This window comes from Diadema antillarum, unplaced genomic scaffold (genome assembly GCF_040938485.1).
Source record: "Diadema antillarum isolate AM-2024a unplaced genomic scaffold, OU_Dant_1.0 scf00000146, whole genome shotgun sequence".
NCBI classification, from domain to species: domain Eukaryota; kingdom Metazoa; phylum Echinodermata; class Echinoidea; order Diadematoida; family Diadematidae; genus Diadema; species Diadema antillarum.
In genome coordinates, this window is record NW_027271035.1 from 1,129,273 (window position 1) to 1,151,657 (window position 22,385).

The 22,385-nt window shown below is 38.4% G+C and overlaps 1 protein-coding gene across 2 annotated transcripts in view; it reads left to right on the plus strand.

The window, feature by feature from the left end:
* The first annotated feature begins 3,092 nt into the window (after positions 1-3,092).
* Positions 3,093-22,385, plus strand: part of LOC139721663 (uncharacterized) — a 61,125-nt gene continuing 41,832 nt past the window's right edge. Inside the window, exons 1-2 of one of the 2 annotated variants that reach the window (XM_071632990.1) lie at positions 3,093-3,472; positions 16,223-16,265. In XM_071632990.1, coding sequence (XP_071489091.1) covers positions 3,325-3,472; positions 16,223-16,265 — 191 coding nt within the window. In that variant the 5' untranslated portion in view covers positions 3,093-3,324. Of the gene's footprint in view, positions 3,473-3,721; positions 3,804-16,222; positions 16,266-22,385 lie in introns of those variants that run through there. The other variant, XM_071632991.1, reaches the window with a different exon arrangement.

The following is a 22,385-nucleotide window of genomic DNA, read 5'->3' on the forward strand; positions in this document are numbered from 1 at the left end:
TATTGGTTTCTGTTATGAGCGCTGATCAGTTTCCTTGACATTGATCGCCGTGTCTGAAAGAGTTGCGTTCCTTTACACTCCATAATGTTATTTTTCCCCATGCACAAACCGCTGGGTATGTTGTTATTGTTATCATCACATTGTTATTGTGTGCTAAGCTATTCGTGGCACGTGCGCTCCAATGGGTATAGATAGGCATAAAACGTATTTTATGATCTTATTGAGATGTATAAGACATGGACTGATGACTCACTGAAAATGGATTTCTTGTTATTCGCAACTACGAAACACAACGATGCTTTGACACGTTATGCGGATGAAAGAGAGTTCATTTTCTTTCCATGGTCAAGAGAGAGAGATATATCTTGCACTCTGTAAGATAATCATGATATGAGCGATCTTCAACACAGAGTATCAGGATATTTTCCCCTCGAAATATGGCGCCTACTATACATTGCATGAGATGAATATGAAGTAGTGTTCAGCATGAGATAAGTCACGTAAGGAACATCCCATAGACCATACCATACTCCATTCGTTGAGTGTTCATCTGATATGCCGCCATTATAGATCTGCTATCATTTTTCACTACTTTTTATGATTTCACAAGAATGGTAAATATGTCGAAGTTTTGTGAAAACCCATTTTGTAATGGGGAATTACATAATAATTTCAAAGTTTTTGACGAACAATAGAATTCAAGAAGACAATGTTTTACGAATACTACAGTACACAAGTAATGAGAGAGTAGTGTAAGGCAATTACGTCATCATCCCTTCATTCTAATCTGCAAGCCCGATTGTAACCGAAATCGATGCTTTCGTGAAAGCTTAAATTCCATGACTCCCCAAATAGATTTCTAAAGGAAACGTCTATATTTCACTATTTTTATTTTTTTAATGTAGAAAGTCACTTAACGGCTAGATAAACTTGGTGACGTTGTCAGGCTCTTTAAGACATTTTTGTTCGAATCCTTAATCACTGATAACTCTTGGAGGGAATCGCTTATAAACTGTTATAAGTCACAAAGACAAGTTAGTTATTTAGTGTACGACTCTGTCAAATTCCAAAGTTACAGAAAAGTCCCAGGGGTGTTGTAATTGACTTTTGATCGCTCATTCGGGAGGTGATGTGAGTCTATTTTCGACAGAAAATAACTTTTTCGAAATTGCAACTCATCATACATTATGCTATCGTTATAAACACTAACTAATAGCGCTGCGTGGCATAAAAAGGCCGGGCGAGTCTTTTATGGCTGCGTCGCAGGGCTCCACAAGTGTTGTATTTCCTTTCCTCAATAGGCCCTCGAATCCGCTCTCGCCCTCTCTTTCTCTCTATCCTATAGCTTTCTAGGTACTGTTTCGATATGTTGTTGTTTCAGCTTGTTTTTTCTTCCTCCTCTTCTTCTTAACCGAGACATAGCTGCGCCATCTTTGTCCCGCCCCTGGATGATCGAAGCCTCGACAACGCCCCCTGGCCTTTTAAACCTGCAGCCTTATTCCGGCGGGTAAAGACATCGTGTGACCCCGAGCATCCGCCCCGCGCCTGTAGAGAAAGGCTATGTGATCCGAATAATTTATCTCACTGCAGACACCTTTGACTGCGCTCCTTAGGGGCTGTTTAACCCATAGACTCCTGATCCTCAGTGTTTCTGGCACGAATTTTTATTAGTGTTTTATCTATTTTTTATTATTATTATTTTGCGAAGATACGAAAGGAGTCACGCCGTAATTGGCTGTGATGGATTGTTTGTGGGGAAACGCAGGGAGCGAAATGCAATGCAACACTCATTCATCGCGTTTATGCTTGAAATGGCCTCGAACTGTTCAATAATCATTTTGAGTGCAATTTGTATGCCCCATACACAACGCAGCGAGCAAGTTAGTTACTTGGAGGTCATTTCACTGAGTTCCACCGGCCAGTATTTTGCAGTGGTAGAACTTTAATAAGAAGAACCATGTAGCGTATATGTAGGATATATTATTATGCACAAATTCCCTTCTCGAACAGTGTGTATACAAGGCATGCAGACAGTGGACTTTGGTCGATTCTTTCGTGCGTGCAATAATATTTTGCCTCTCATTCCCAGACAGTGGACATTGAAAGGCAGAGAATTGCACGAATGTAAAATTGTAAGAAAAAGAGCCGCCGCCCACTTCTCGGTTTGAATGGCGAGAAAGTATTTCGGTTTCGATCGCACAATAGTTGCCTTCAAAGTGCACGCGAATATCGCTATGTTAATCAATCATATCCAGGTTCGCACCTTCGGAAATCCCCGGACACCATACTTACACGACAGCATCTAGGGGCTTAACAGAATTATCATCCATGAGGTCTTATTTGAACAGGAAATCGAGACCCCAAATTTTATCATACTGTTCAATATTCATATAACATACGTTCATGGCATACACAGAATTAGTGTATTAATGTTACGTAACCAACTTTATTGAGGGAAGATGGTGGTACTGAAGTAGAACGTGTTTGCAAGTTTATCAAATTGGCTTTAGAGGGCCAACTCGCTGCCAAACAATCATGACAACCACACCACCCGCCTATTTACGAGAAAATGCCCGCCCCCTATCTTTACGCAAAATTGATTAGTACTGAGCTACCGATATCAAATTGCTCCGATTGATTTACGTGTTATCATTCTACTGTATTTTTTTTTTTTTTTTGCTTGTGTCCTCGCTAGCACTGGAGCTTACACGCCCCTTTCTTTATTTCCTGGCTCTATCTATTTAGCTGGGAACCAACACCTACAGTCACATTAATAGCTTACCGCTCCAAAGGAATGGTGATACAAAATGAATCGGAAAATCATAAACTTGCAGACATTGAAGTTATCATCCAGTTGATCTCACATTAAATAACTATCGTCATCTTGGTTTGTAAATAATATAGGTTCCCACTTTCCAGACCCAAGTTCAAGAGACTACTAACCGGGTATTCATATCTACTTTCTTTTTTGTATGGTAGACAAGCGATTGAGTGAAAATTGGGAGCTCAAAGGGGATCTATGTCAAATAACAGGTACTGTAACTACTGTCTTATGGTAAAGTGGTTTAGAGGGGCGGAGCACGACTGGTACTGGCGAATGTGCAAATAAAGAATATCGGCGTTAAATGACTTAAACAAATACGTAATAAAAAGGCGCGGTGGAGATACAGCCTACACTTGGAAGGGTGCGGCAATATCGAAGTCGCATGATCGTCGGGGTGGTGCCTTGTAGAGAAGAACCCGGATGCTGACAAAGGGTGTGGCAACTTGTATTGTGGGCGAGTTCGCTGTCAAACGCGAGAGTAGGGGAACATACACACAATCATGGAGTGTGCACCGTCAGGCTCGGCTGAGACAGCGGTGAAAAAACTACGCCCTATTCTGCCGGCTGACGATAAGAGGCGAGACGAAGGCACAGAAGTCTTGCTAGGGAGGAATAAATACTGTGCATACCTCAAATGTAACGAAAATGGTAAGTGGAAAGAAGTAGTTTCTTGTGTCTATTTTAGAATGTGATCTATCGATTGGTGGTGGTGTTTTGATGTCGGCCCATTGCCTTGCCCAACCCTTCGTAATACGTGCCCAACCCAGCCAAACCCGTGTTTAGGTATAACATACACACATCCACCCGCACACTGTGGCAGCAGCAGTAGGGCGTATGCATCGCGATACGGGTGCGGCCCGAAACCCGTCAGATAGTGTTCCTCATTACACGAGCCTAGCCTGTCGTTAGCATGCCACTCGCAGATCTGTATACCGATGCCTGCCGGTATTTTGTCGTCAGAGTTTGCGAATCACCCAAGGTAGATCAAGTCATGATTTTCCGTATTTTCGAAGCAGTATTATAGGCTAGTAACCATGCATTTTCCGCGAATTTATCAAAAGGTTTTATTATTACAGGAGATAAGTGTCTGTTTTTATTATTATGGGGTTCCTGCATAGTTGCACTGGAGAGGTGCGTACACTGTAGTTGCAACGCACGGTGCTACAATAGCTGGTGCACTGCGATGTAATTATCTACATCATGAACGGAACCCTCGTTGCTTCTTGTGCTATAGAAACTCTACATTTTGAATTTATTATTTTTGTAATATCTAAAATATATTAATGGTGATTATTTGGTGATCAAACACTGTGAAACAGGCATGAGAAAAACGGACAAAAGAGCAAAACAAAATAAAATGTCAGTCTAGTACTTGAATGGTATGTAGACAAGTGGTAAAAGGTTTTCTTTCCTGTGAACAAGAATAAAAAAAAAAAATCCATGGAGATTCTGAATATCCATATAGGCTACATTTAGATCTACTGGTACTAGACCTATATCAAAATATAAATTCAAAATTTCTATAGGGTCTGCTAGTTACAGAATCCTTCCGTTTGCAATAGACACAGTGAGAAAGGTTACATCCATAATTTCCATGTGTACAATGTATGCAACATATATACCACAAGATATGTCAAATGCAAAGGGTATACAGTGTATGTCAACACGTTCAGGAGGTTACTTGATATTTCTTTACATTATATGCATCTTAGGTATCTGCCATTGTAATGTGTGATACAAATATCTTGTACATTGTAGTTCAGGAGCCCCCCCCCCCCCCAAAAAAAAAAAAAAAAAAAGTATATAAAATGTTATGTTATGAAAAAGATAGTTTGTTAATAAATGCAGTTGGCATAATATAAACATAAAGCCAGTTAAATTGTTGGAATCCAAAGCCTAACACAGTTTAAATCTAATCCATGGGTTTATGTAAATATTGAATGCATATACTGTATGTACACATGACACTGTTATACCACCAAATTCCAACAATGACTAGTTGTACATCATTCATTTGTCTGTTTGTTGTTTGTGTACGTGATTGTTTTTGATAATGGGTACATTCCATTTTTAGGTCATAATAAATCATTGTGTTATTTCTGTTAGTACTGTGTCTTGGACTTGTAACTAAAGATTAGAATGGATAGTTCTATGACCTGTGACTTAACCTTACATTATGAATGCCATTGTTATTTCTTGAAATCTGCATACATATCTATGCAAGAAATTAATCTTGAAATTGATCTGAAAACAAAAAATTGTCAAAGGAAGCAAATTATAGACATCACTTCCTTTTTTTAGCAATGAAAGGAAATATATGATGCACTTTTTATATTATGGAGGAAGTTTGTAAGTGGTAATCAACATATATAACCACTTATCGTGGTGAAGGACAAGTCCACCTTCATAGACATAAGGACTGAGAGAATGCAGCAATATTAGTAGAACACATCAGTGAAAGTTTGAGGAAAATTGGACAATCCGTTCAAAAGTTATGAATATTTTAAGTATCTGCGCAGTCACTGCTGGAAGAGAAGACTACTACAGTGTATGATGTCACATGCGTACAACTATATAAGGAAAATAAAAAGAGAATTTCACAAAACTTTACTTTTTGAATAAAGTGCACAGTTCTTCGACTTGCTACTGACGTATGGTAAGGGTGATATTATTCCCCCTGCCTGCTGAAAGAGAGAAGTCGAGTGTTCTTTTGTTGTGCGAGAAAAATGGAAATATGTTGAATTTTCTTTATTCTTTCTTTATGTCGTTGTACTCATGTGACATCACAAGCTATAATAGTCTTTTCATCCAGCCGTGACTGAGCAGAAACTTCAAAAATTCATAACTTTTTAACGGATTGTCCAATTTTGCTCAAACTCTCACTGATGTGTTCTACAAATATTGCTGCATTCACTCAATCCACATGTCTATGAAGGTGAACTTGTCCTTTAATAAGACAATCTGTATGGCTCTCATGTCTTGCTGTGTAGGGCCTACACACAAGTATGCAAGTCTTCACCATGGTAAAATAAATGACATTATTTTAAGAATCTTTACAGATCTGAAAGCAATGTTCAGATACTTATTGTGTGCTTTCAGAAAAGAAAGTACAATGGTGAAAACCACTTCAAAATATGCCAGACGAGCATAGAATTTCATCTCAACATAGACTGCCCCCTCCCCCATAATCTACATATATAGAAAATGACTGCCATTAAAGACAACCGATAAAATTCTTACTACGAATACTTTCAGTTCAGATATCCATATAAATCCAGAAATTACTCTTGAAAGGAAAACATGAGACAGGCTTCTCTAGTTATAGTATGACAACATTAACCTGAGTCCTGAGAAGATATTATATGAGAAGTGCACAGTGTGTGCAAAAATGGGCCAAACGTTTACAAAGTTTCCTCCCACTATCAGAGTCATCATGGCTGTTTGTCTGGTGAGCTATATGGAGTAGGGTCAGAGGTCAACAGAGTGTTACAATGGTTGCGAGATGATAAAAGGGTCTGCCAGGCATGCACAACATAGTGTGTGGATCGCCGCGGACTCATGATTGTGTTTACTTTGGTCACATGGTGCAGAGTATACTACATCTACGTACAGTCAACCTTGCTTAATGACCTCACATAAGTCGAATAATCGCCTTAGTCGCAGGTCTTTTCAAGTCCTCTTCTCTTTATATTCATTAATTTTAGTCCCTCATAAGTCAAATTTTCTCTAAGTCATCTTCAGTCCAAATAGATTGGACTTAGGCAAGGTTGACTGGATAGTTTTTCTAAAATCCAAGCTGGCCACTCGGTGCATACACTGTGTATCATGGCCTTGTAACCTTCACAGTAAATATTTGTTGACTCACATTGTAGCAGTCAGTGGGCTCAAGAATTATTGGTATGTTACAGGGCCCACAGAAATGAGACTAATATTCAGATCAACAGTTCATACATTTTGTAATTCCCCAAAATCTGTCGATACATATCACTCTGTAGCAGAAAAAAGTGAAAGAACAAAAAAACAAAAATTATTGGTTAACAAAAATACATCCAGCATTTTGATTATGAACATAGGTGTTTACATAATAGTCAGGATTTCCTAGCTGCATAGTTACTACACTCATTTTCCCATGGAGTGTTGAGTAGGTGCTCAATTTTATGCTCAAACATGAAGCAAGGGTACACTTTGACCGAAAGATCGGTCTGTATCTGTCCGTCGGGGAATGTTCCGCGGAGACTGCGTCTGGCTTCACGGATCCCCTCCGTATACAGACCGAAGTCAATGATCCCAGCTCCTGTGTGGAGCAACGCGCACAGATCAAACGTTACGATAAACCAAATTTCAGACAGCTTTTTTACATTCAAACAAGTTTGACATGACATGACACATTATGCAGCAATATTTGGGGTGAATTTCTCACATTTTGCAATCGAAATACTCACAGGAACGCGGTTATAATGCAGAAATTTTATCCATATTGCAACATCGCCGTTCGCTAGCTGTAGGTCGCCATTTTGAATCTGTAAACCAATCACATGCGAGGTGCTTTTTTTAGTAAAAAAAACACGTAGAAACTACCTCGCATGTGATTGGCTAATAGCTTCATACTGTATGTTTCTGCAGTTTGAACGTGACGACGCGACGGGCGGGTTGATGTCTGTTTTGCGTTGAAAATTCTACCGAAATATTGGATTATTCATTAATCTGGTGAGTGTAGTCTATTCTTGAATAGTTGATTTAACTATTCAAGCTTAAATTTGCCGACCTAGGGCCGTGAATTAGACGCAATCGAGAAGGGTGAGGTACCTCACCCAATTTTCCATAGAGACAGTGGTTAAGAACATCCACACAGCAATGGGTACTACAACCTTCCGTCTGTCTACGGAGGACAGCGTTAATGGCAAAATACAAAAGAGTCCTCCGGACAGACGGATAGTACACTATGCACAGAAAATGGCCAAGTTCTCTAAAGTGATCATCATGTTGTGATGTGCTGTTGTATGACAAAGTCTGTTGTTTTGTTTACATACAGTGTATGTACAGTATTTCAGACACTTTGTGGAAAAGAAACAAACCAAGTGTGCTTGTTATGCCAGAAATATTGTATCAGTGGCCAGTGTGCATAGTATTCCAATCATACTGATACATATACATGTAGTGCCACTGAAGGCTGATATTGTAAAATGGAGCCAGCCAGAGTTCTCAGTACACATGTAATGCCTCATTCTAAACAAACTCTTGGGGCAGTATTCAATTTAGGCAATGGATGCATGAATATAATGTGTGGATGAGCACTTTACCTCAGTCTTCTCTTTGAAGTTATACCCAAGTCGGCCATTCAGTGTATACAATTTTCATTTTTGTTGGGTATTTTGATAATGCTCACCTACCCATGAGAGCACAGGTTCAGTGAGTTCAACCTCCTTTTGAAGATTTTTTTTTTTTGTTCAGTTCCCAACTTAGCAGAAAACAAATTGTGTTTGACTTCGTCTCTCCGCCATAATGGTTTTATACACTGTAGGCTTATATTAAAAGGACACTAGAAGATTGTTTACCAGAAAAAGATCACTGTTATTGTTCTTATTTTGCATTATTAGTGCTATTTATTGTCATTGTCTTTGTTATTACTATCACTAGTCAGTGAATGAATAGTGCTCAGCAATATTATTGTCATTGATATTATCACTGTCATCATAGACTGTTCAAATATTTTTTCCTATTGTTCGTGGTTGTCAGTACACATTATTGTCAATCACATAGATACTATTTGAAACTACAATCATGGTTTTTATGTAAGTCAGATGATCAAATGTATATTAAAAATACTAGTATGACATGTTTCTTTGTCAGAATCATGGAAAACATTTTGAAATAAAAATAGAGACATAATTAAGAATATGTTATTAAAAATGTGGAGTTTTGATATGGCCCATTGGCACATGTTGGGGAATGCAGCTATTAGAAATGCTCAGAAGAACTACCAGTATTCAAATAATCAAGGAAGTCCTTGACAACAGTTGTATGATTTCAGTCTGATATTTCAGGAGAGTTTGATCTTGTTTTTGCTGTTTTCGGTACAAAATATCTCACTCTTGGAGATAAATTCTCCTGTAAATGGCAATTTCATCTGACTTTAATCACGATTGGAGCAGTGCACAAATATTCCGTAGTAATGCCAGTGAGTGTGTCACCAAGGAAACAGGGATTAATATCCCACTCTTTACTATCTTAGTCATAATATTTTGCTATTCAGGTGGCGGCATCTATGATAATTAGAATCTCTCATCCACGAGAATGGCCCTGATCACTCAGAATGTTGAGAGTGACTCATTCTCAAAGTGGTGAATAGCGAACAACAGGTACAACATTGTTTCACTATGACCAATCGATTTGCTTCTCATTCTGATTAGAGCAGGTTGTTCGCAGCAAAGTCAACTCACTTTTGCTTTACGTACACTGTGTACTGTAAATTTCCATTCGATTATCTAATGAATACATATGATGACTTTGCTTCTGCATCACCTATGGTATACAGGTCTTAGAAGTTGTTCAGTCAAGTTTCCAACTAGTAGTAGTATAGAATAAACTGTAAATGTGATCTGTTTCAGTAACAGGTACATGCTGTTTTAGTGACAGAGATTTTTGCCATTTTTTTTTTGTCTTCCAACTTTGTCATCATGTAACTTTTTTTCTATTTTTTTTTTTAATAGGAAAGAACAGAGTGTTTTACTTAGGGTGTGTTAGTCATAATTTTGGTTTCATTTGGTCTAACCACAGAACCCATGGGCCAATTGTATGTAAATTCAGAGGCTAACCCAACTGACTCTCCTGTTTACCATTCCCCAGGAAGGATCCCAGTCTGTGAGGGCTGGAGTTGAGGAAACAGTTAGCTTTTCCACATTCTAATATGGAATCATTCGCTAAGTGAGAGTGAATATATTTCTTTTTGTTAAAGTGAAAGTTTTTTTTTTTTTGTTGATCAAATAGTTTGATTGCTTTAATTAGAATAGAAAGATTTGTGAAACGCTGCCTCGGAGCTGGAAGAAAATCTGAAATCTATTTAACCCATTCCTCCCCCAATTCTCAAAGCGCCTTCAATGCCCCCAAACAAGATTTTTTTTGCGGGGCAACAGAGAACAGACAGGTTGGTAATCCACGTGTGCAAAAGCAGTCAAGCGGTACATGTACCCCTGTTCCACGGTCAACTGCATGTGCCATCGAACTATATCGATGGAGCGAAAGGTGTGAATAGAATGAGCGCTGATGGGCTCACAAACTCTTTTGTTAATATGTAATACACACGTGAATGGGGTCAGCGATGTCAAATATCTACTGAGCTCACCCGTTGATCGCTATAAACAAAACATCTCTATGAGTTTTACAACAAAACAAGCGCACATTTAATTGGAAAAAGTCGAATAATACTGCGATACACGCAGTTTTCATATGGAAAGAAAACAGATATTGATAGAAGAAAAGCTATATAAATCTTTCTATCAAAACCATATTTCTGTGCAGCAAAACACAAATTAACATGAATTTAGGTCATGAATGCAGGCACTCCTGTCTACATTTTGGGAACCTGGTGTACCACGTTTCCGCATATCAGTTGACGCCACGGGAAGTATGGAACGGGTTAAGTTATGGATGTTTAAAAGTTTTGATTAATTTCGTGTGCTGCCCTCTTGAGGTGGAAACTGTACAACAGTTCACGATGTCACAATAATCGAACAATGCAAATGCTTATCTGAAAAGAATTAAAGTTCATTTTCATAGGACACAGCTAGTTGACTTGCTTGAGCTCTTCCACAAGGCACAGAAAACAATATTCACCCTATAGATACAATGTTCAAGACTGCATACCTTAGTTTAAATAAATCTGTCATAAAAATAATACACTTTTCATCAAATGTTACAATATGAATTTTTTCTTAATTTTTTTTAAAAATCATACTACTCTGACCTTTAGAAATGGTATCACATGGAATTAACCCAAACATTGAAAATTGATAACTTGTGAACAGATTGTCTGATTTTCTCAAGCTTTCAGTAAGTGTTTTACTAATCTTTTCCTCCTCACTAAATCTGCACCTACTCTCCCTGGCATTTGAGAAAATTTCACTTGTAAAGCAGTTTATATTTAATTTCCAGGCAGGTTGGAGTAAGGTGAATGGGAAGCAGTATCGTATCATATTCTGCTTGGATACTGTAAAACATGATATACTGTATTCGCGGCATGAATTTTTCGCGAATTGGAGCCGACAGCCTTTTTTGTGGCATTAATTTTCGCGAAGTGCCACTGGCTTCAATGCATATAATGTAAACATGGACTTTCGTGTGCATTTTAATTTTGCGAATCTTGGCGCTCGTGAAATTCGCGAAATTAAAGTGCACGCGAAAATTCCTTGTTTTACAGTATATAATTTTTATGGTATGTCTTTCAAGTTTCAATTTACAGGTACTGTATGCATACTGTAAAACCAGAAATGTTCGCTTGCATTTTGATTTCTCGAATTTCGCGAGCCAAGATTTGTGAAGTTAAAATGCATAACATGTGAAAGTTCTTGTCTTGCACTATATGCATTGAATTGAATTTCCTGTATTTTTTTTTATTGGACGATTAAAATGAATTGAATTGAATTGAATTAAATTGAATTGAACTGATGCCAGTAGCAATTTGCGAAAATATCATGCCATGAACATTTCCTGCTTTGCATTACTGTAAAAGTGTATATTTTCGAGCAACTAATTTTTTGCGCTTCGCCGGGTAAGAAGAGTTTCGCGTGTTTTTAATTCCGCGGAATCAAGACATCACGCACAGGAACATATGGCAAGCCAAAATATTTGCGGGCTTTTATTTTCGCGCTAGTTTCTGGTTGCGCGAAATGCGTGAAAATTTCCACTTTTACAGTAGTATACATTTGAATTTGATGATTTGCACTGCTGTGTGGTGCGTGGAAATTTTTTTCAGATGTCATGTCTTTCCATGTATGTGTCATCTGAAATTGAGAATTTGAACATTTTAGGCCAAGTAAAAAAAGAAAGCAGTTTCTCGTCCGGGTTTTTTGAGCAAGGCGATGAGGGAGGTCCTTACTATTTGATATCTTACTATTTTTTCGAGGATTGTCAAAATGAAAGTAATATGTGTTTCTCGTCCAGTAATTCTGAGAATGGTAACGAGAGATGGCTTTACTATTTTCTATATCCAATTTATGAAATGAAATATCACTCTGGTAGCTGTGTTATGAGAGACCAGATCCCAAGTCACCAGTGTATGTCTTGCCTGCACTCTGTGCATTTTCAAACAAATAGATATACAGTCAAACCTGCCTTAGCGGCCACCTCTCTATAGCGGCCACCTGTTTATAGCGGCCACTGAAAAATCCCCCCGAGAGAAAAGCCATGTTAAAGACCCTGTGTATAGCGGCCACCTGTCTAACGCGGCCAGCGGCCACAACTTTTGTTTCCCGCGGTAGATTTTAACCTGTCTATAGCGGCCAAAAACCCGATGGAGCCGTAGCCGAGCTGATAATTCAGGGTGTTTTTCTGCTTTTTAGCCGTGCCAGTCATTTCTGGGCAACATTCAGTGATCGCCACCGTTGCATTCATCACTTATTCAGTCACAATAATGCACTAATTCATGACTGTGCACATGCTACATCTAGTGTACTGTGCAACAATTTCATAAACACCGGCATTGTTCTATGCATGATACACACGTGTGCATACGTACACACATAAATGTACATGTATATACAACAATGATACATGTACATGTAGGCAATGCACACAAAGTTGACCCGATTACCTGTCTATAGCGGCCACCTGTCTATAACGGCCACTTTTTCCGTATCCCTTGGGTGGCCGCTATAGACAGGTTTGACTGTACATGTAATAATGTACCATACTTGAAATGAAACTTCATGCATGCAGATACATTTTGCTTTTTCTTTCCACTACAGATGTCAAGGGAAAATGACCATCTTAATACTGGTATTTAGTGTTGTAATGGCATTTCTGATACAAGTGTACTTGCAGTTCTGATGTATTGTGCTATTAATTGAAACGGGTATAAAACATTCTATCAACAAATGTACGACTGAAATAAATTACATGATATTCAAAACACTGCTTTATCATTGGTGTTTGTGACTTTTTGTGTCCACACAACTGGTATATTGTATCTGCATCTCTTCACAGTACAATTGTAGCACATTCAACTGGAAACTGGCTGGTACAATTGCAGATGGATGTCAAAATGATACTGATATGGCATTATAGCATTAAACATTTAAAGATGTTTCTTCATATTCTAAAAAGACATTTGATAATCACTCATCATTTGGATGATGAATTGATTGTATCACACTACAGGTGATACGACTCACGGCCGTGTCCGTGAATTTACATCGTAAAGAAAAGTATCCCGCAGAAATACGACAAACCAGAATCCGTGGAAAAGTTATTTATTTTGTAGATACACCCATTTAATAATTCTACATTTGCTGGAATAGCGCATTCATTTTCTCTTCAAAATAGAACAATACATCGCCGTCAGATGCAACGTTAACAGAGCAGTGTTTGGGCCTCTACACATTCGAATGTGTTCATGCGTGCGTGCAGACAGCTGACAGACCAGGGGGACCCTAGCAGCTAGCTACAGACACGCATATAATTATACGTAATACGCGGCCGGCACGGCCACTGCACTGGCACCGTACCTTCCGACACTGCACACACGTGCACATAGTCACAATGACATGAAAATGTAAACTCGATACAATCCTCACAAGCATTTGTACAGTACAATTCATCCCTTTAAAATATGAGAAACGGGGAAAAATACGAACAATGTGCGAAATATAAGTGGAATACTATAGTATCAGCGATCGTTCGCAAAAGATGTTGCCGCTATCGCGTTCACGACGTACCGAGTGCGCTGTACATCACAGCCCAGGCCCGCGCCCGCGCGCCCATCCAACTACAGTTCGACTGCTTTGTGGGTCATTCCTTCTTGCCGAGCTCGCAGTGTGATAAATGCATGCGTTATTACATACGCACTACGGAAGCTACAGCTGCACTCCAGCTAAGATAGAGGACGCGTACACATCACGATTGGTAGGTGAATTGTCGATTTTGTGTTTTCGGCGTCCGAAAAAATAGTAAATATCAAAAAAGTCGATGCGGCAACTGAAAATCGATGCGGGCGGAGAGCGGGCTGGGACGAGAATTATGAATTTCTTGGTATTTTCAGCGCCATTTTGAAAATAGTAAATAGTAAAAAAATCGATGCGGCGGCCAAAATCGATGCGCGCGAGGACGAGAAACTGGTTTCTTTTTTTACTTGGCCTTATATCTCCATTTGTTGTTGTTGAAAGTAGCTTCATGTTTTGATGCTACATTCTGCATGGAATAGGCGAACTCTGAATTGTCAAAGAGGGAGAGAGAGGGACAGAGGGTTCAGTGACACAATGCCCCAAGACGTCACAGGGTTTGAGTGTTTGTGTGTGTATGTTTGTAGTGGTTCGACTGAAGTTTATTCAGTCCATGTTGATGTGTTGAAGTGCAAGTCAAGTGTGGGTACTCAATGTAGGTCAGTGTCAGCGGTATGCCTATTAGACACGTATTGCATTAGTGACGCAGCTACGCCCTTATCACTGGGGACCACACCCTAGCCTCGTTGAAATCCGAGCGTGCTTACGCAGAGGATTATACGCATGGTGTGAATTACCCTCAGGAATGTCTGTGATCTGCTAATTAATGCAGCAGGTTTGATATGAAGGAACATAGATTCACTCCGCATACTAGTGGCAAATTGCAGAACTGTAATTGTGAGAAAATGTTTGTTGTACTATATAGTATAGTTTAATCTTTGGGTTTTGATTTAAGAATTGAAAATGTACTGTTCCCCTTCCATTTTTTTTTTTTTTTAACAAAGTTGCTTGTGTGCTTGCATTACTGCTCATGCTGGTTCTGTCTTCATATACATATATGGTGTTACAGAATTCCAAACTGCTTTCATGAGTTTGTTCTTGCTTATTTGACTTGCATTAGCCAAGAAGATGCACTAGTAAAAAATTAATGATACATACATGTATAAGATCACTATTTTATGGTTGCATGACTTTTATTACTTCTTAAAGTCTACTTGCAATTTTGTGCAAAAGAATAAAGAAAATAGAGACGGACTATGCCCATTATGCCAGTGAACTCTAAATGCAGCATTTGGACTGCTGGTATACAATTGTGTAGGTAACACTGGATACTGATTGCGCAAACCACTTTGAGAAGATCTACACTCATTCCTAAAATTGCAACATTTCCTCTCACTTCACAAGTATCTCTTTATCCTGGTTTAACATTTGGGATGTTGACTATCTAAAATCACTTCCTTTACTAAAATGATTCAGGGAACTGAAACAATGAAAATGCTCTCCTTCACATTACATTGTCCTACTTACCCATATTTGTGTTAGTGCCTTCTGGCACACATTTTGTTCAGCATTTGCTGAAAGTGAGTTCCCTACCTTTACCCATGAAGTCATGCATTCATAATCATGTTTTTATACAATTTCTCATCTGGTGTCTTTGTTACCAAATTATGCAGTTTAGACTGTGGTTTTCCTGCCAGTGTTGAAATCTTGAAGGTTTTTCTTAATATCACCAATTTAATGCAAACATTAGTATTTTGTATATAATCCTGATGCTAAAACAGCTCAATACCTGTGGGAAGACATAAGAATTGGCTTTTGGTTCATATTTTCCCTTAATTTTGTGGTTTGAGCCTCAATTGGTGAATCACTTGCATGGAATTTGCTTGTACACAAGCAAGGCACCTAGGAAGAAGTCTCTAAGATCTCAGTTTCGGTATTATCATGTTAAGCTCATGAGATGCATGGCACATGTACCTTGTGGTTTAGAAACCCAGCATGATGTAGGGCCAACAAGGCATATATGTCTCTCCCGTTCTGTGCGCAGCATAGAATATGATAATGCATCTGGAAGTGTTTTCTTTCCTGTGTGTACAAGTGTACATAAGAATGTACAGTGCTATGTACTGCATCATCGAATGGGCTCCCAGTGTGTGTATGCACAAAATGTACACAAATATATGCCTTACTGGTATGTTCATACACTTTCAGGCAGCATGTGTCTTAATAAAGTTTGAGGGTAAATGTGTGTTGAAATGTCATGGTGTCATAGTGCATTTTCTGACAGTTAGTTGTTTTATTGTTTTGCCCAAATAAAGCCAATAATTTTTCATCTAGTACCGGTACATTATAGAGCCAGCCTAAATATAATATTGAACCATTTCAGTAACCGTTTACAATATAGTCTCCAACTTGCGTCATGAATACAGATGACCAATGTCTTTTATTTTTACTTTTGTCTTTCCAGCTCAAGAGTACACAGCCTGTGATGATTGTATGAAAACATTTTGGTAAGTTTTCTCATTGTCAGTCTAATTGATTCTACTGATGCCCATGATACTTGCTGTATTTTTTTTCTCTCTCTATGTAACAGACATGCCACAAAGTTCAGCATTCTTACGTTGATTCTGTATTTAAAGAAAATTATGTACCGTATGTAATATTTTCATTTCTTCAAGAGATTTAATCCCTTGTAGCCATTTTGGTTGCAACAGCTCACATGCCTGTACAGATCTGCCTGTTTATCTTTTTAGTCAAGAGAGTTGGTTAATTTTTGTAGTGAATGGCGCATTCTTGCTACAGCTTTCATATCTGCTAGAATGGAAACAAGAAATTAAAAAAAAAGTGTCTACTCTTCCATTTGTTGGTTTTTGTTGGTTTTTTTTTCACAAGTCAGGAGCTCAAAAGCAGATTTGATTTGTTCGAGACTCTTAATCTGTGTAATTGGAGTACGGCTATTGTTTGGAGGATAGCTTGCGTGCAAGTGAAGACATTTACCAGATGGAGGTTTCTGTGAACTTTCTGGTTTCTGTTTCTATGTTTGAGCTCTTTATAATGGCCTGTTATCGTGTGAACCAGTGCATCAACCTACCTCCACTTTTCTGCCACATCAATGACACTCACCAAAGTAAGCGGGGAGAATCACACAATTGTATGGTTTAAAGGTAGAACATTGTTTCCATATGACTGCATAAACTGAGCATTGTTGTTTGCTTTAAAGGGACTGTACAGTACTGGTTGATGTGAGGATTCATGTTTTGAACATTCCTAAGTAAGATAATGAGAAACCTCTTATGAAATATGAAAGAGCATGTAATTTTAAGAAGGATTCAACGTTTATTTGATGAAAATTGGTTTTCAAATGGCTGAGATATCCAAAAAAAGTGATAATAATAAAAGGCAACAGGCCACGCCTTTTATTAGGATCTCTTTATTTCACCTTGTTTTTGGATATATCTCAGCCATTTCAAAACCGATTTTCATCAAATAAACTTTTGATACCCCTTAGACTTGCATGCTCTTTGACATCTCATAGAGTGGTTTCTGAATATCTCGCAAAACATTAAAAGCCAAATCCTCACCTCAACCAGAACTGTACTCACCCTTTAAAATGAAGGAACATCAATGCACAATGCTGTGATAACCAATTTCAGTTTGGAACCTCAAATATGCAAAATAAAATGTACAGTGTAGTACCAAGAAGGTATGCCAGAAGTATTGCAATCTCTGAGCAAACCCGATCATAGTTGGTATACCTGCTGTTTTAAAATCAATGACATTAATCACAATACATTGGACCATAGCTCAGTATCTATCGTGCAAGAGTGAATCGCACGTAGCTAACAAGCTAGCTACCCCTGGCTGATTTGTTACTACTGCTAGGGCTTATATTCAATCGTCACATTCTAGTCATGTTCTGCCAGCCCACTGCTGAACAGGTAGGCACTTTAGGATAAAGAGTTGTGAAGTACAATCAAATTTATTGTACACTTTTGATCTAAAAATATTCCAAAACAACTCATTATCATGGCAAATTACATCAACCAAACAAGTTTCTTTGTAGAGCCTTTCGACATATTTCAAGCAAATTGCAAATCATGAAAAGATTTAATTTGAGCCCTTCTGACGACTATGTTTTAGCTTTAAGGCAAATCAATTAAATATTTGTGCAGATTTCCCTGCAGAATAGGAAGATACAAGGATGTACTGGGTATTAAAGTAATGCCAACCTTTTCAAACTACAGCGCTGCACTACTCAAACACACACTTATAAATAAGGATGGTTGTGGGCTGTTCATGTTCGAAATTAGCACCATTCTCATTGCACTCAAAATAACACATTTTGGTGGGGGTTTTTATGCGGGGGGTGCAATCCTGATTGCAATCGTGCTTGCGACCCAAATTTAGAAATTTTTACAGTGACAACAGATAAAACAGTTTTTTTTTTAATATAGGTCGTGATCCAAATTGCACAAATTAGTGTGATTTTTGCAGAAAGATGCAAATTTGTGCAGTGAGAATGGAGACTACTAAAAATTTCAAGATTTTACACCCCACAATGCACCACGTGTGTTGCTCCTTGCTATTTTTACCGTGCCTTGGCGCACTGCGGTATATTTTATTGGCCTTGAGACATAGACAATTAAAGCAACTATTCAGAACGTGCGGCTAATGTTTTCCTGTTATTTTTACAGTGAGAACGCTTAATAAAAAAGATGCAGCCCGGAATGTGATGAGAACAGCGCTAGAATTAACCCCCTTGATGGTGACCCACTTTCAGTATGTGGAGAAAGCGTTTTTCAGTCATAATCTTCAATATTATAACTTTATCTGTATGAGTATTCCTGTGTGGAGTGAAATAGATTCATGTTGAGAATGTTCTTTAATTGTGGAGTAGATTATTCTAAAGTGCATGGTTGAGATAGTCCTAATACATGATTTGTTTCTCTTCTAATCTCCCTCAGTCCCAGTCATGTGTATTTGTTGATTGCTTGTTATTTGTGTTTGTGTGTGTCATGTGTGTCTCTCTCTCTCTTTCTTCTCTCTTTTGTACATTCCATCTCTCCCTCCCTCTCTCACCCTCCTCCCCCCCCCCCCCGTATGTTTTATACCACTACCAGTATACATTGTGTACCATATACTTTTACATACACAAATGAAGATATGTAGGGGGATGTGTGTGTGCAATGTATGTGTGTATATGTACATGTAGGCCTATTTGCTTGTATATTTTTTGTGTGTCTCCCTTTATAGCCATCCATTTTTGATATTTTCTTCCTCTTTTTCTGAGGATTGGATTTCAATCATCACCTGTATTTCTTCTTGTCACAGAGCATTTGCTTCCATGTTATTCAGGAATGCGACAGAGACGTCAGATTTCAGTCTGGTTGACCCCACACTCTGACAGACAGGGCTGCCCAATAAAAGAGTCTTTCATATAGGTCTGGGTCAGACTGCCAAGCAAATATAAACTGACTCTAGCAATAGAGGTTGTTTTACGAACTTGAAAAAGAAGACAATCATTGCTACTTCACCTGTGCTTCATGATGGTTCATTTATAGATAGTTTTTGTATATTTCTAAGTTTATCGCTGTTGCATTTACAGTATGTGCAGTTGGCGAAAAAAGAAATATGTAAGGATATATTACTGTAATTACTTTTAGATGAAGTATCATAGTTCCTAGTTCTCAAAAAAAAAAGTGTTCCTGAGATTTCTCCATCACTCCATAAATCCATAACCATGATATGTTGTTGTCGTTATCATTATTATTGTTATTATTACTATTACTACTACTACTACTACTACTACTACTACTACTACAACTACTACTACTACTTCTACTACTACTACTACTACTACTACTACTATTATCATTATTATTATTGTGAATTTATATTGCACAGTTTTTTATAGGAATATACTCCACTGTGCATGACACTATAATCAAAATATAAGAGGACAAGCAGATCAAAACAAATAACATTAATCAATTCTTGAATTAAAAACTTACAATATAAAGGATACAGAATAAAAGAAAAGGGACTGAGAATACCATTTAAATCAAATTATAACAATAAAAGTTATCTGGAAGACCTATGAATTTAATCCTGTATACTATTTGTAGCAATGAAATATAACTGTTCATGCATTTGTTATACTTCTGAGACAGGCAGTTGAAAAAACATCACTTGCGGTTGGAAGTGGTCAAGCTGCAAGTCAGTGAGTCTGACCGACTGCCCGGAATCTAGTCTATTTCCATGACCCTCCCATATGAATTGATATTTTTCCACAAGCCTTTCCACAAGGACAACTTGTTTGTGGACATCAATCAGTTTGTTAACTTTACCTGTAGCCTGTACATTTAAATGGTCCCCACTTGCAAATAATTTTAAGGGTGATCGACAATGGTATTTAAAATACTTTTCCAAATTATTCTGAATCACAATTTATCTTTGTTTTGATGGAGTTCAAATTGTATGAACTGTAGCAACAAACAGGAATAGATCACTGTTCAATCTTTCAGTTGTTTACCCTTTACAATACATTATTCGTTATAGTTGATTGTTTCCTACCTTTAGATATTTTGCAATTGTAGGAAGAGTTGTCAAAACAAAACCGAAGGCTGTGCTACCCTGGTGCTATGTTTTGAAAATATGGTAATTTCATGGACATGCCCTTCTTGTGTGTTTGAGTCTGACTGAGACAGTTTGCTGGTTTTCATTTTCTGGGAATGATATCAGAGACCTCTTCTTCCCAAAAATAAACTTTCATAGGGGACTAGTCACTCCATCATATTTGGAACAAGGGTATTTGGGGAAAATGGCGAGAGAGGACTCACAAACTCTTCTCTCTTTAGGACAAAATTAGCAAGTGGTGGCAAAAATAGATGTTTCTATAAAAGCAAGTACCAGCTAACCCATCGAAACCATGGGCCATGGAAGTGTGGCTGTTCACATTTTGTGCACCAGTTTACACTGTAGTTGTTCAGATATTAGTCATCAAAGGTCTGTTATCTTTCCATGACCTTTTGCCGAGAGTTTTTTTGTTGTGTTCTATTCTCATTTGGGGTGGGGGGGGGGGGGGGGGTATTTGTTACCTGTTTACAGTGTGTAAACTCCCCTGAAGAGTTGGATGTGTTTGAAAGGTTAACATTTGAGTATCAGGTTTTGGTTGTGGAGGTTAGTGTTACTCACGTGATGAAAATCTGTTTCCTTTCTTGCAAGTAAAGCACACTGCATACTGTCATATGTGCTGCATACGATCATATTAAAGCAGTGGTGTGTATGACAGGAACACATCGACATTGAAAATGTAGGAATGACAGAAAATGTTGACTGTCTTGCTTTTGTCAAGAGAGGGCTCTCTTGTACACTTTGACATTTCTGCTGCAGCGTAGGAGTTTCAGGTGTTTTTTTGTTTTGACCTACAACTTATGTGTTTATTGTTTTTAAAGATAGTTTACGAGGTTTGGAGGAGGGAAAAGTACATCTGTTGTTGTTTTTCTATGATTTGCCCGGTAGACTTCGAGGAGATAGTATACTTTTGGAAGTAGCTGTTGGACATACATGTATTTGTGCTATATAATTGGTGGCGTAGAAATGGAGACATTTATAAGGTGTTTTTCATATTTTTTTCTTCAAAAGATTTGACAGCCGATCCCCCCCCCCCCCCCAGTAATCTCTGTTTTGTTTGGAGCTTGGTGTTGGTAGCAGTGGCTGCAAAATAACCTTGCCCCACCTTTTCCCCAACCCTGGATACCACAGCCCTCCTTTACAGCTGGAGTGACCTTGTTTAAGGTCACATCAGCTCTCTTTAAATGGGGAGGGTGGGGTAAAAGACATGGGGTGGTGGTGGTAGGGGGCACGGCCCATCCCCTTTTTCCTCCCCTGCTTGTCAATCGTCAAAAGGGGTGTAGCAATAAGCTTGAGGTGTGGGACTCTGCCAAGAAAAAAAAAAATCCTTAATGCCCAAATTAACAAAGGATGTGTAATGAAGGCACGCACACAGATCTTCACTCAACTAATCCAAAGTATTCAGCTTGCCTGTGCCTTGGATGCTCTACTGCACAGGGATAGCCTTTTTTTTTTTGGAGGGGGGGGTGCATTTAACCCTGCTATGAGTGAACCATGAATACAAAATTTTTATTTGAAGAACTTACACAGTGTGTCGGTGTTCCCCCTTTTTTGTAAAGTATATTTGGACTGACATCTTTGTCAGCAATGGCAGGCAGATGTTTAGGAGTGGCTGTATGTTATACTGTTAACCCGTTGAGGACTAGTCCCGAGTATACTCGGGCAAGCGTCTATGGAAAATGCTTGTTGTAGCAAAATCAAACAGTCCTCACCGGATTAAAGTGTTCACTGGATAATTCAGAAAAGATGGCATCTCTTTGAAAACAGAATGGTTTGGCAGTATGTTCACCCAAAGAAATCATCTTTATTCGAGAGTGGTACCACCTGCTGCTAGGGTTAACTTCACAGCTACCAATGAGCCCTGACATTACAGCTACCAATGAGCCCTGACATTACAGCTTACTTCCTATACCAGGCATGAACGATAATGCTGAATGAGCACATTTATTCTAAAGATATCCATGAGTATGTATGAGTATAAAATGAATTCTTGTGTC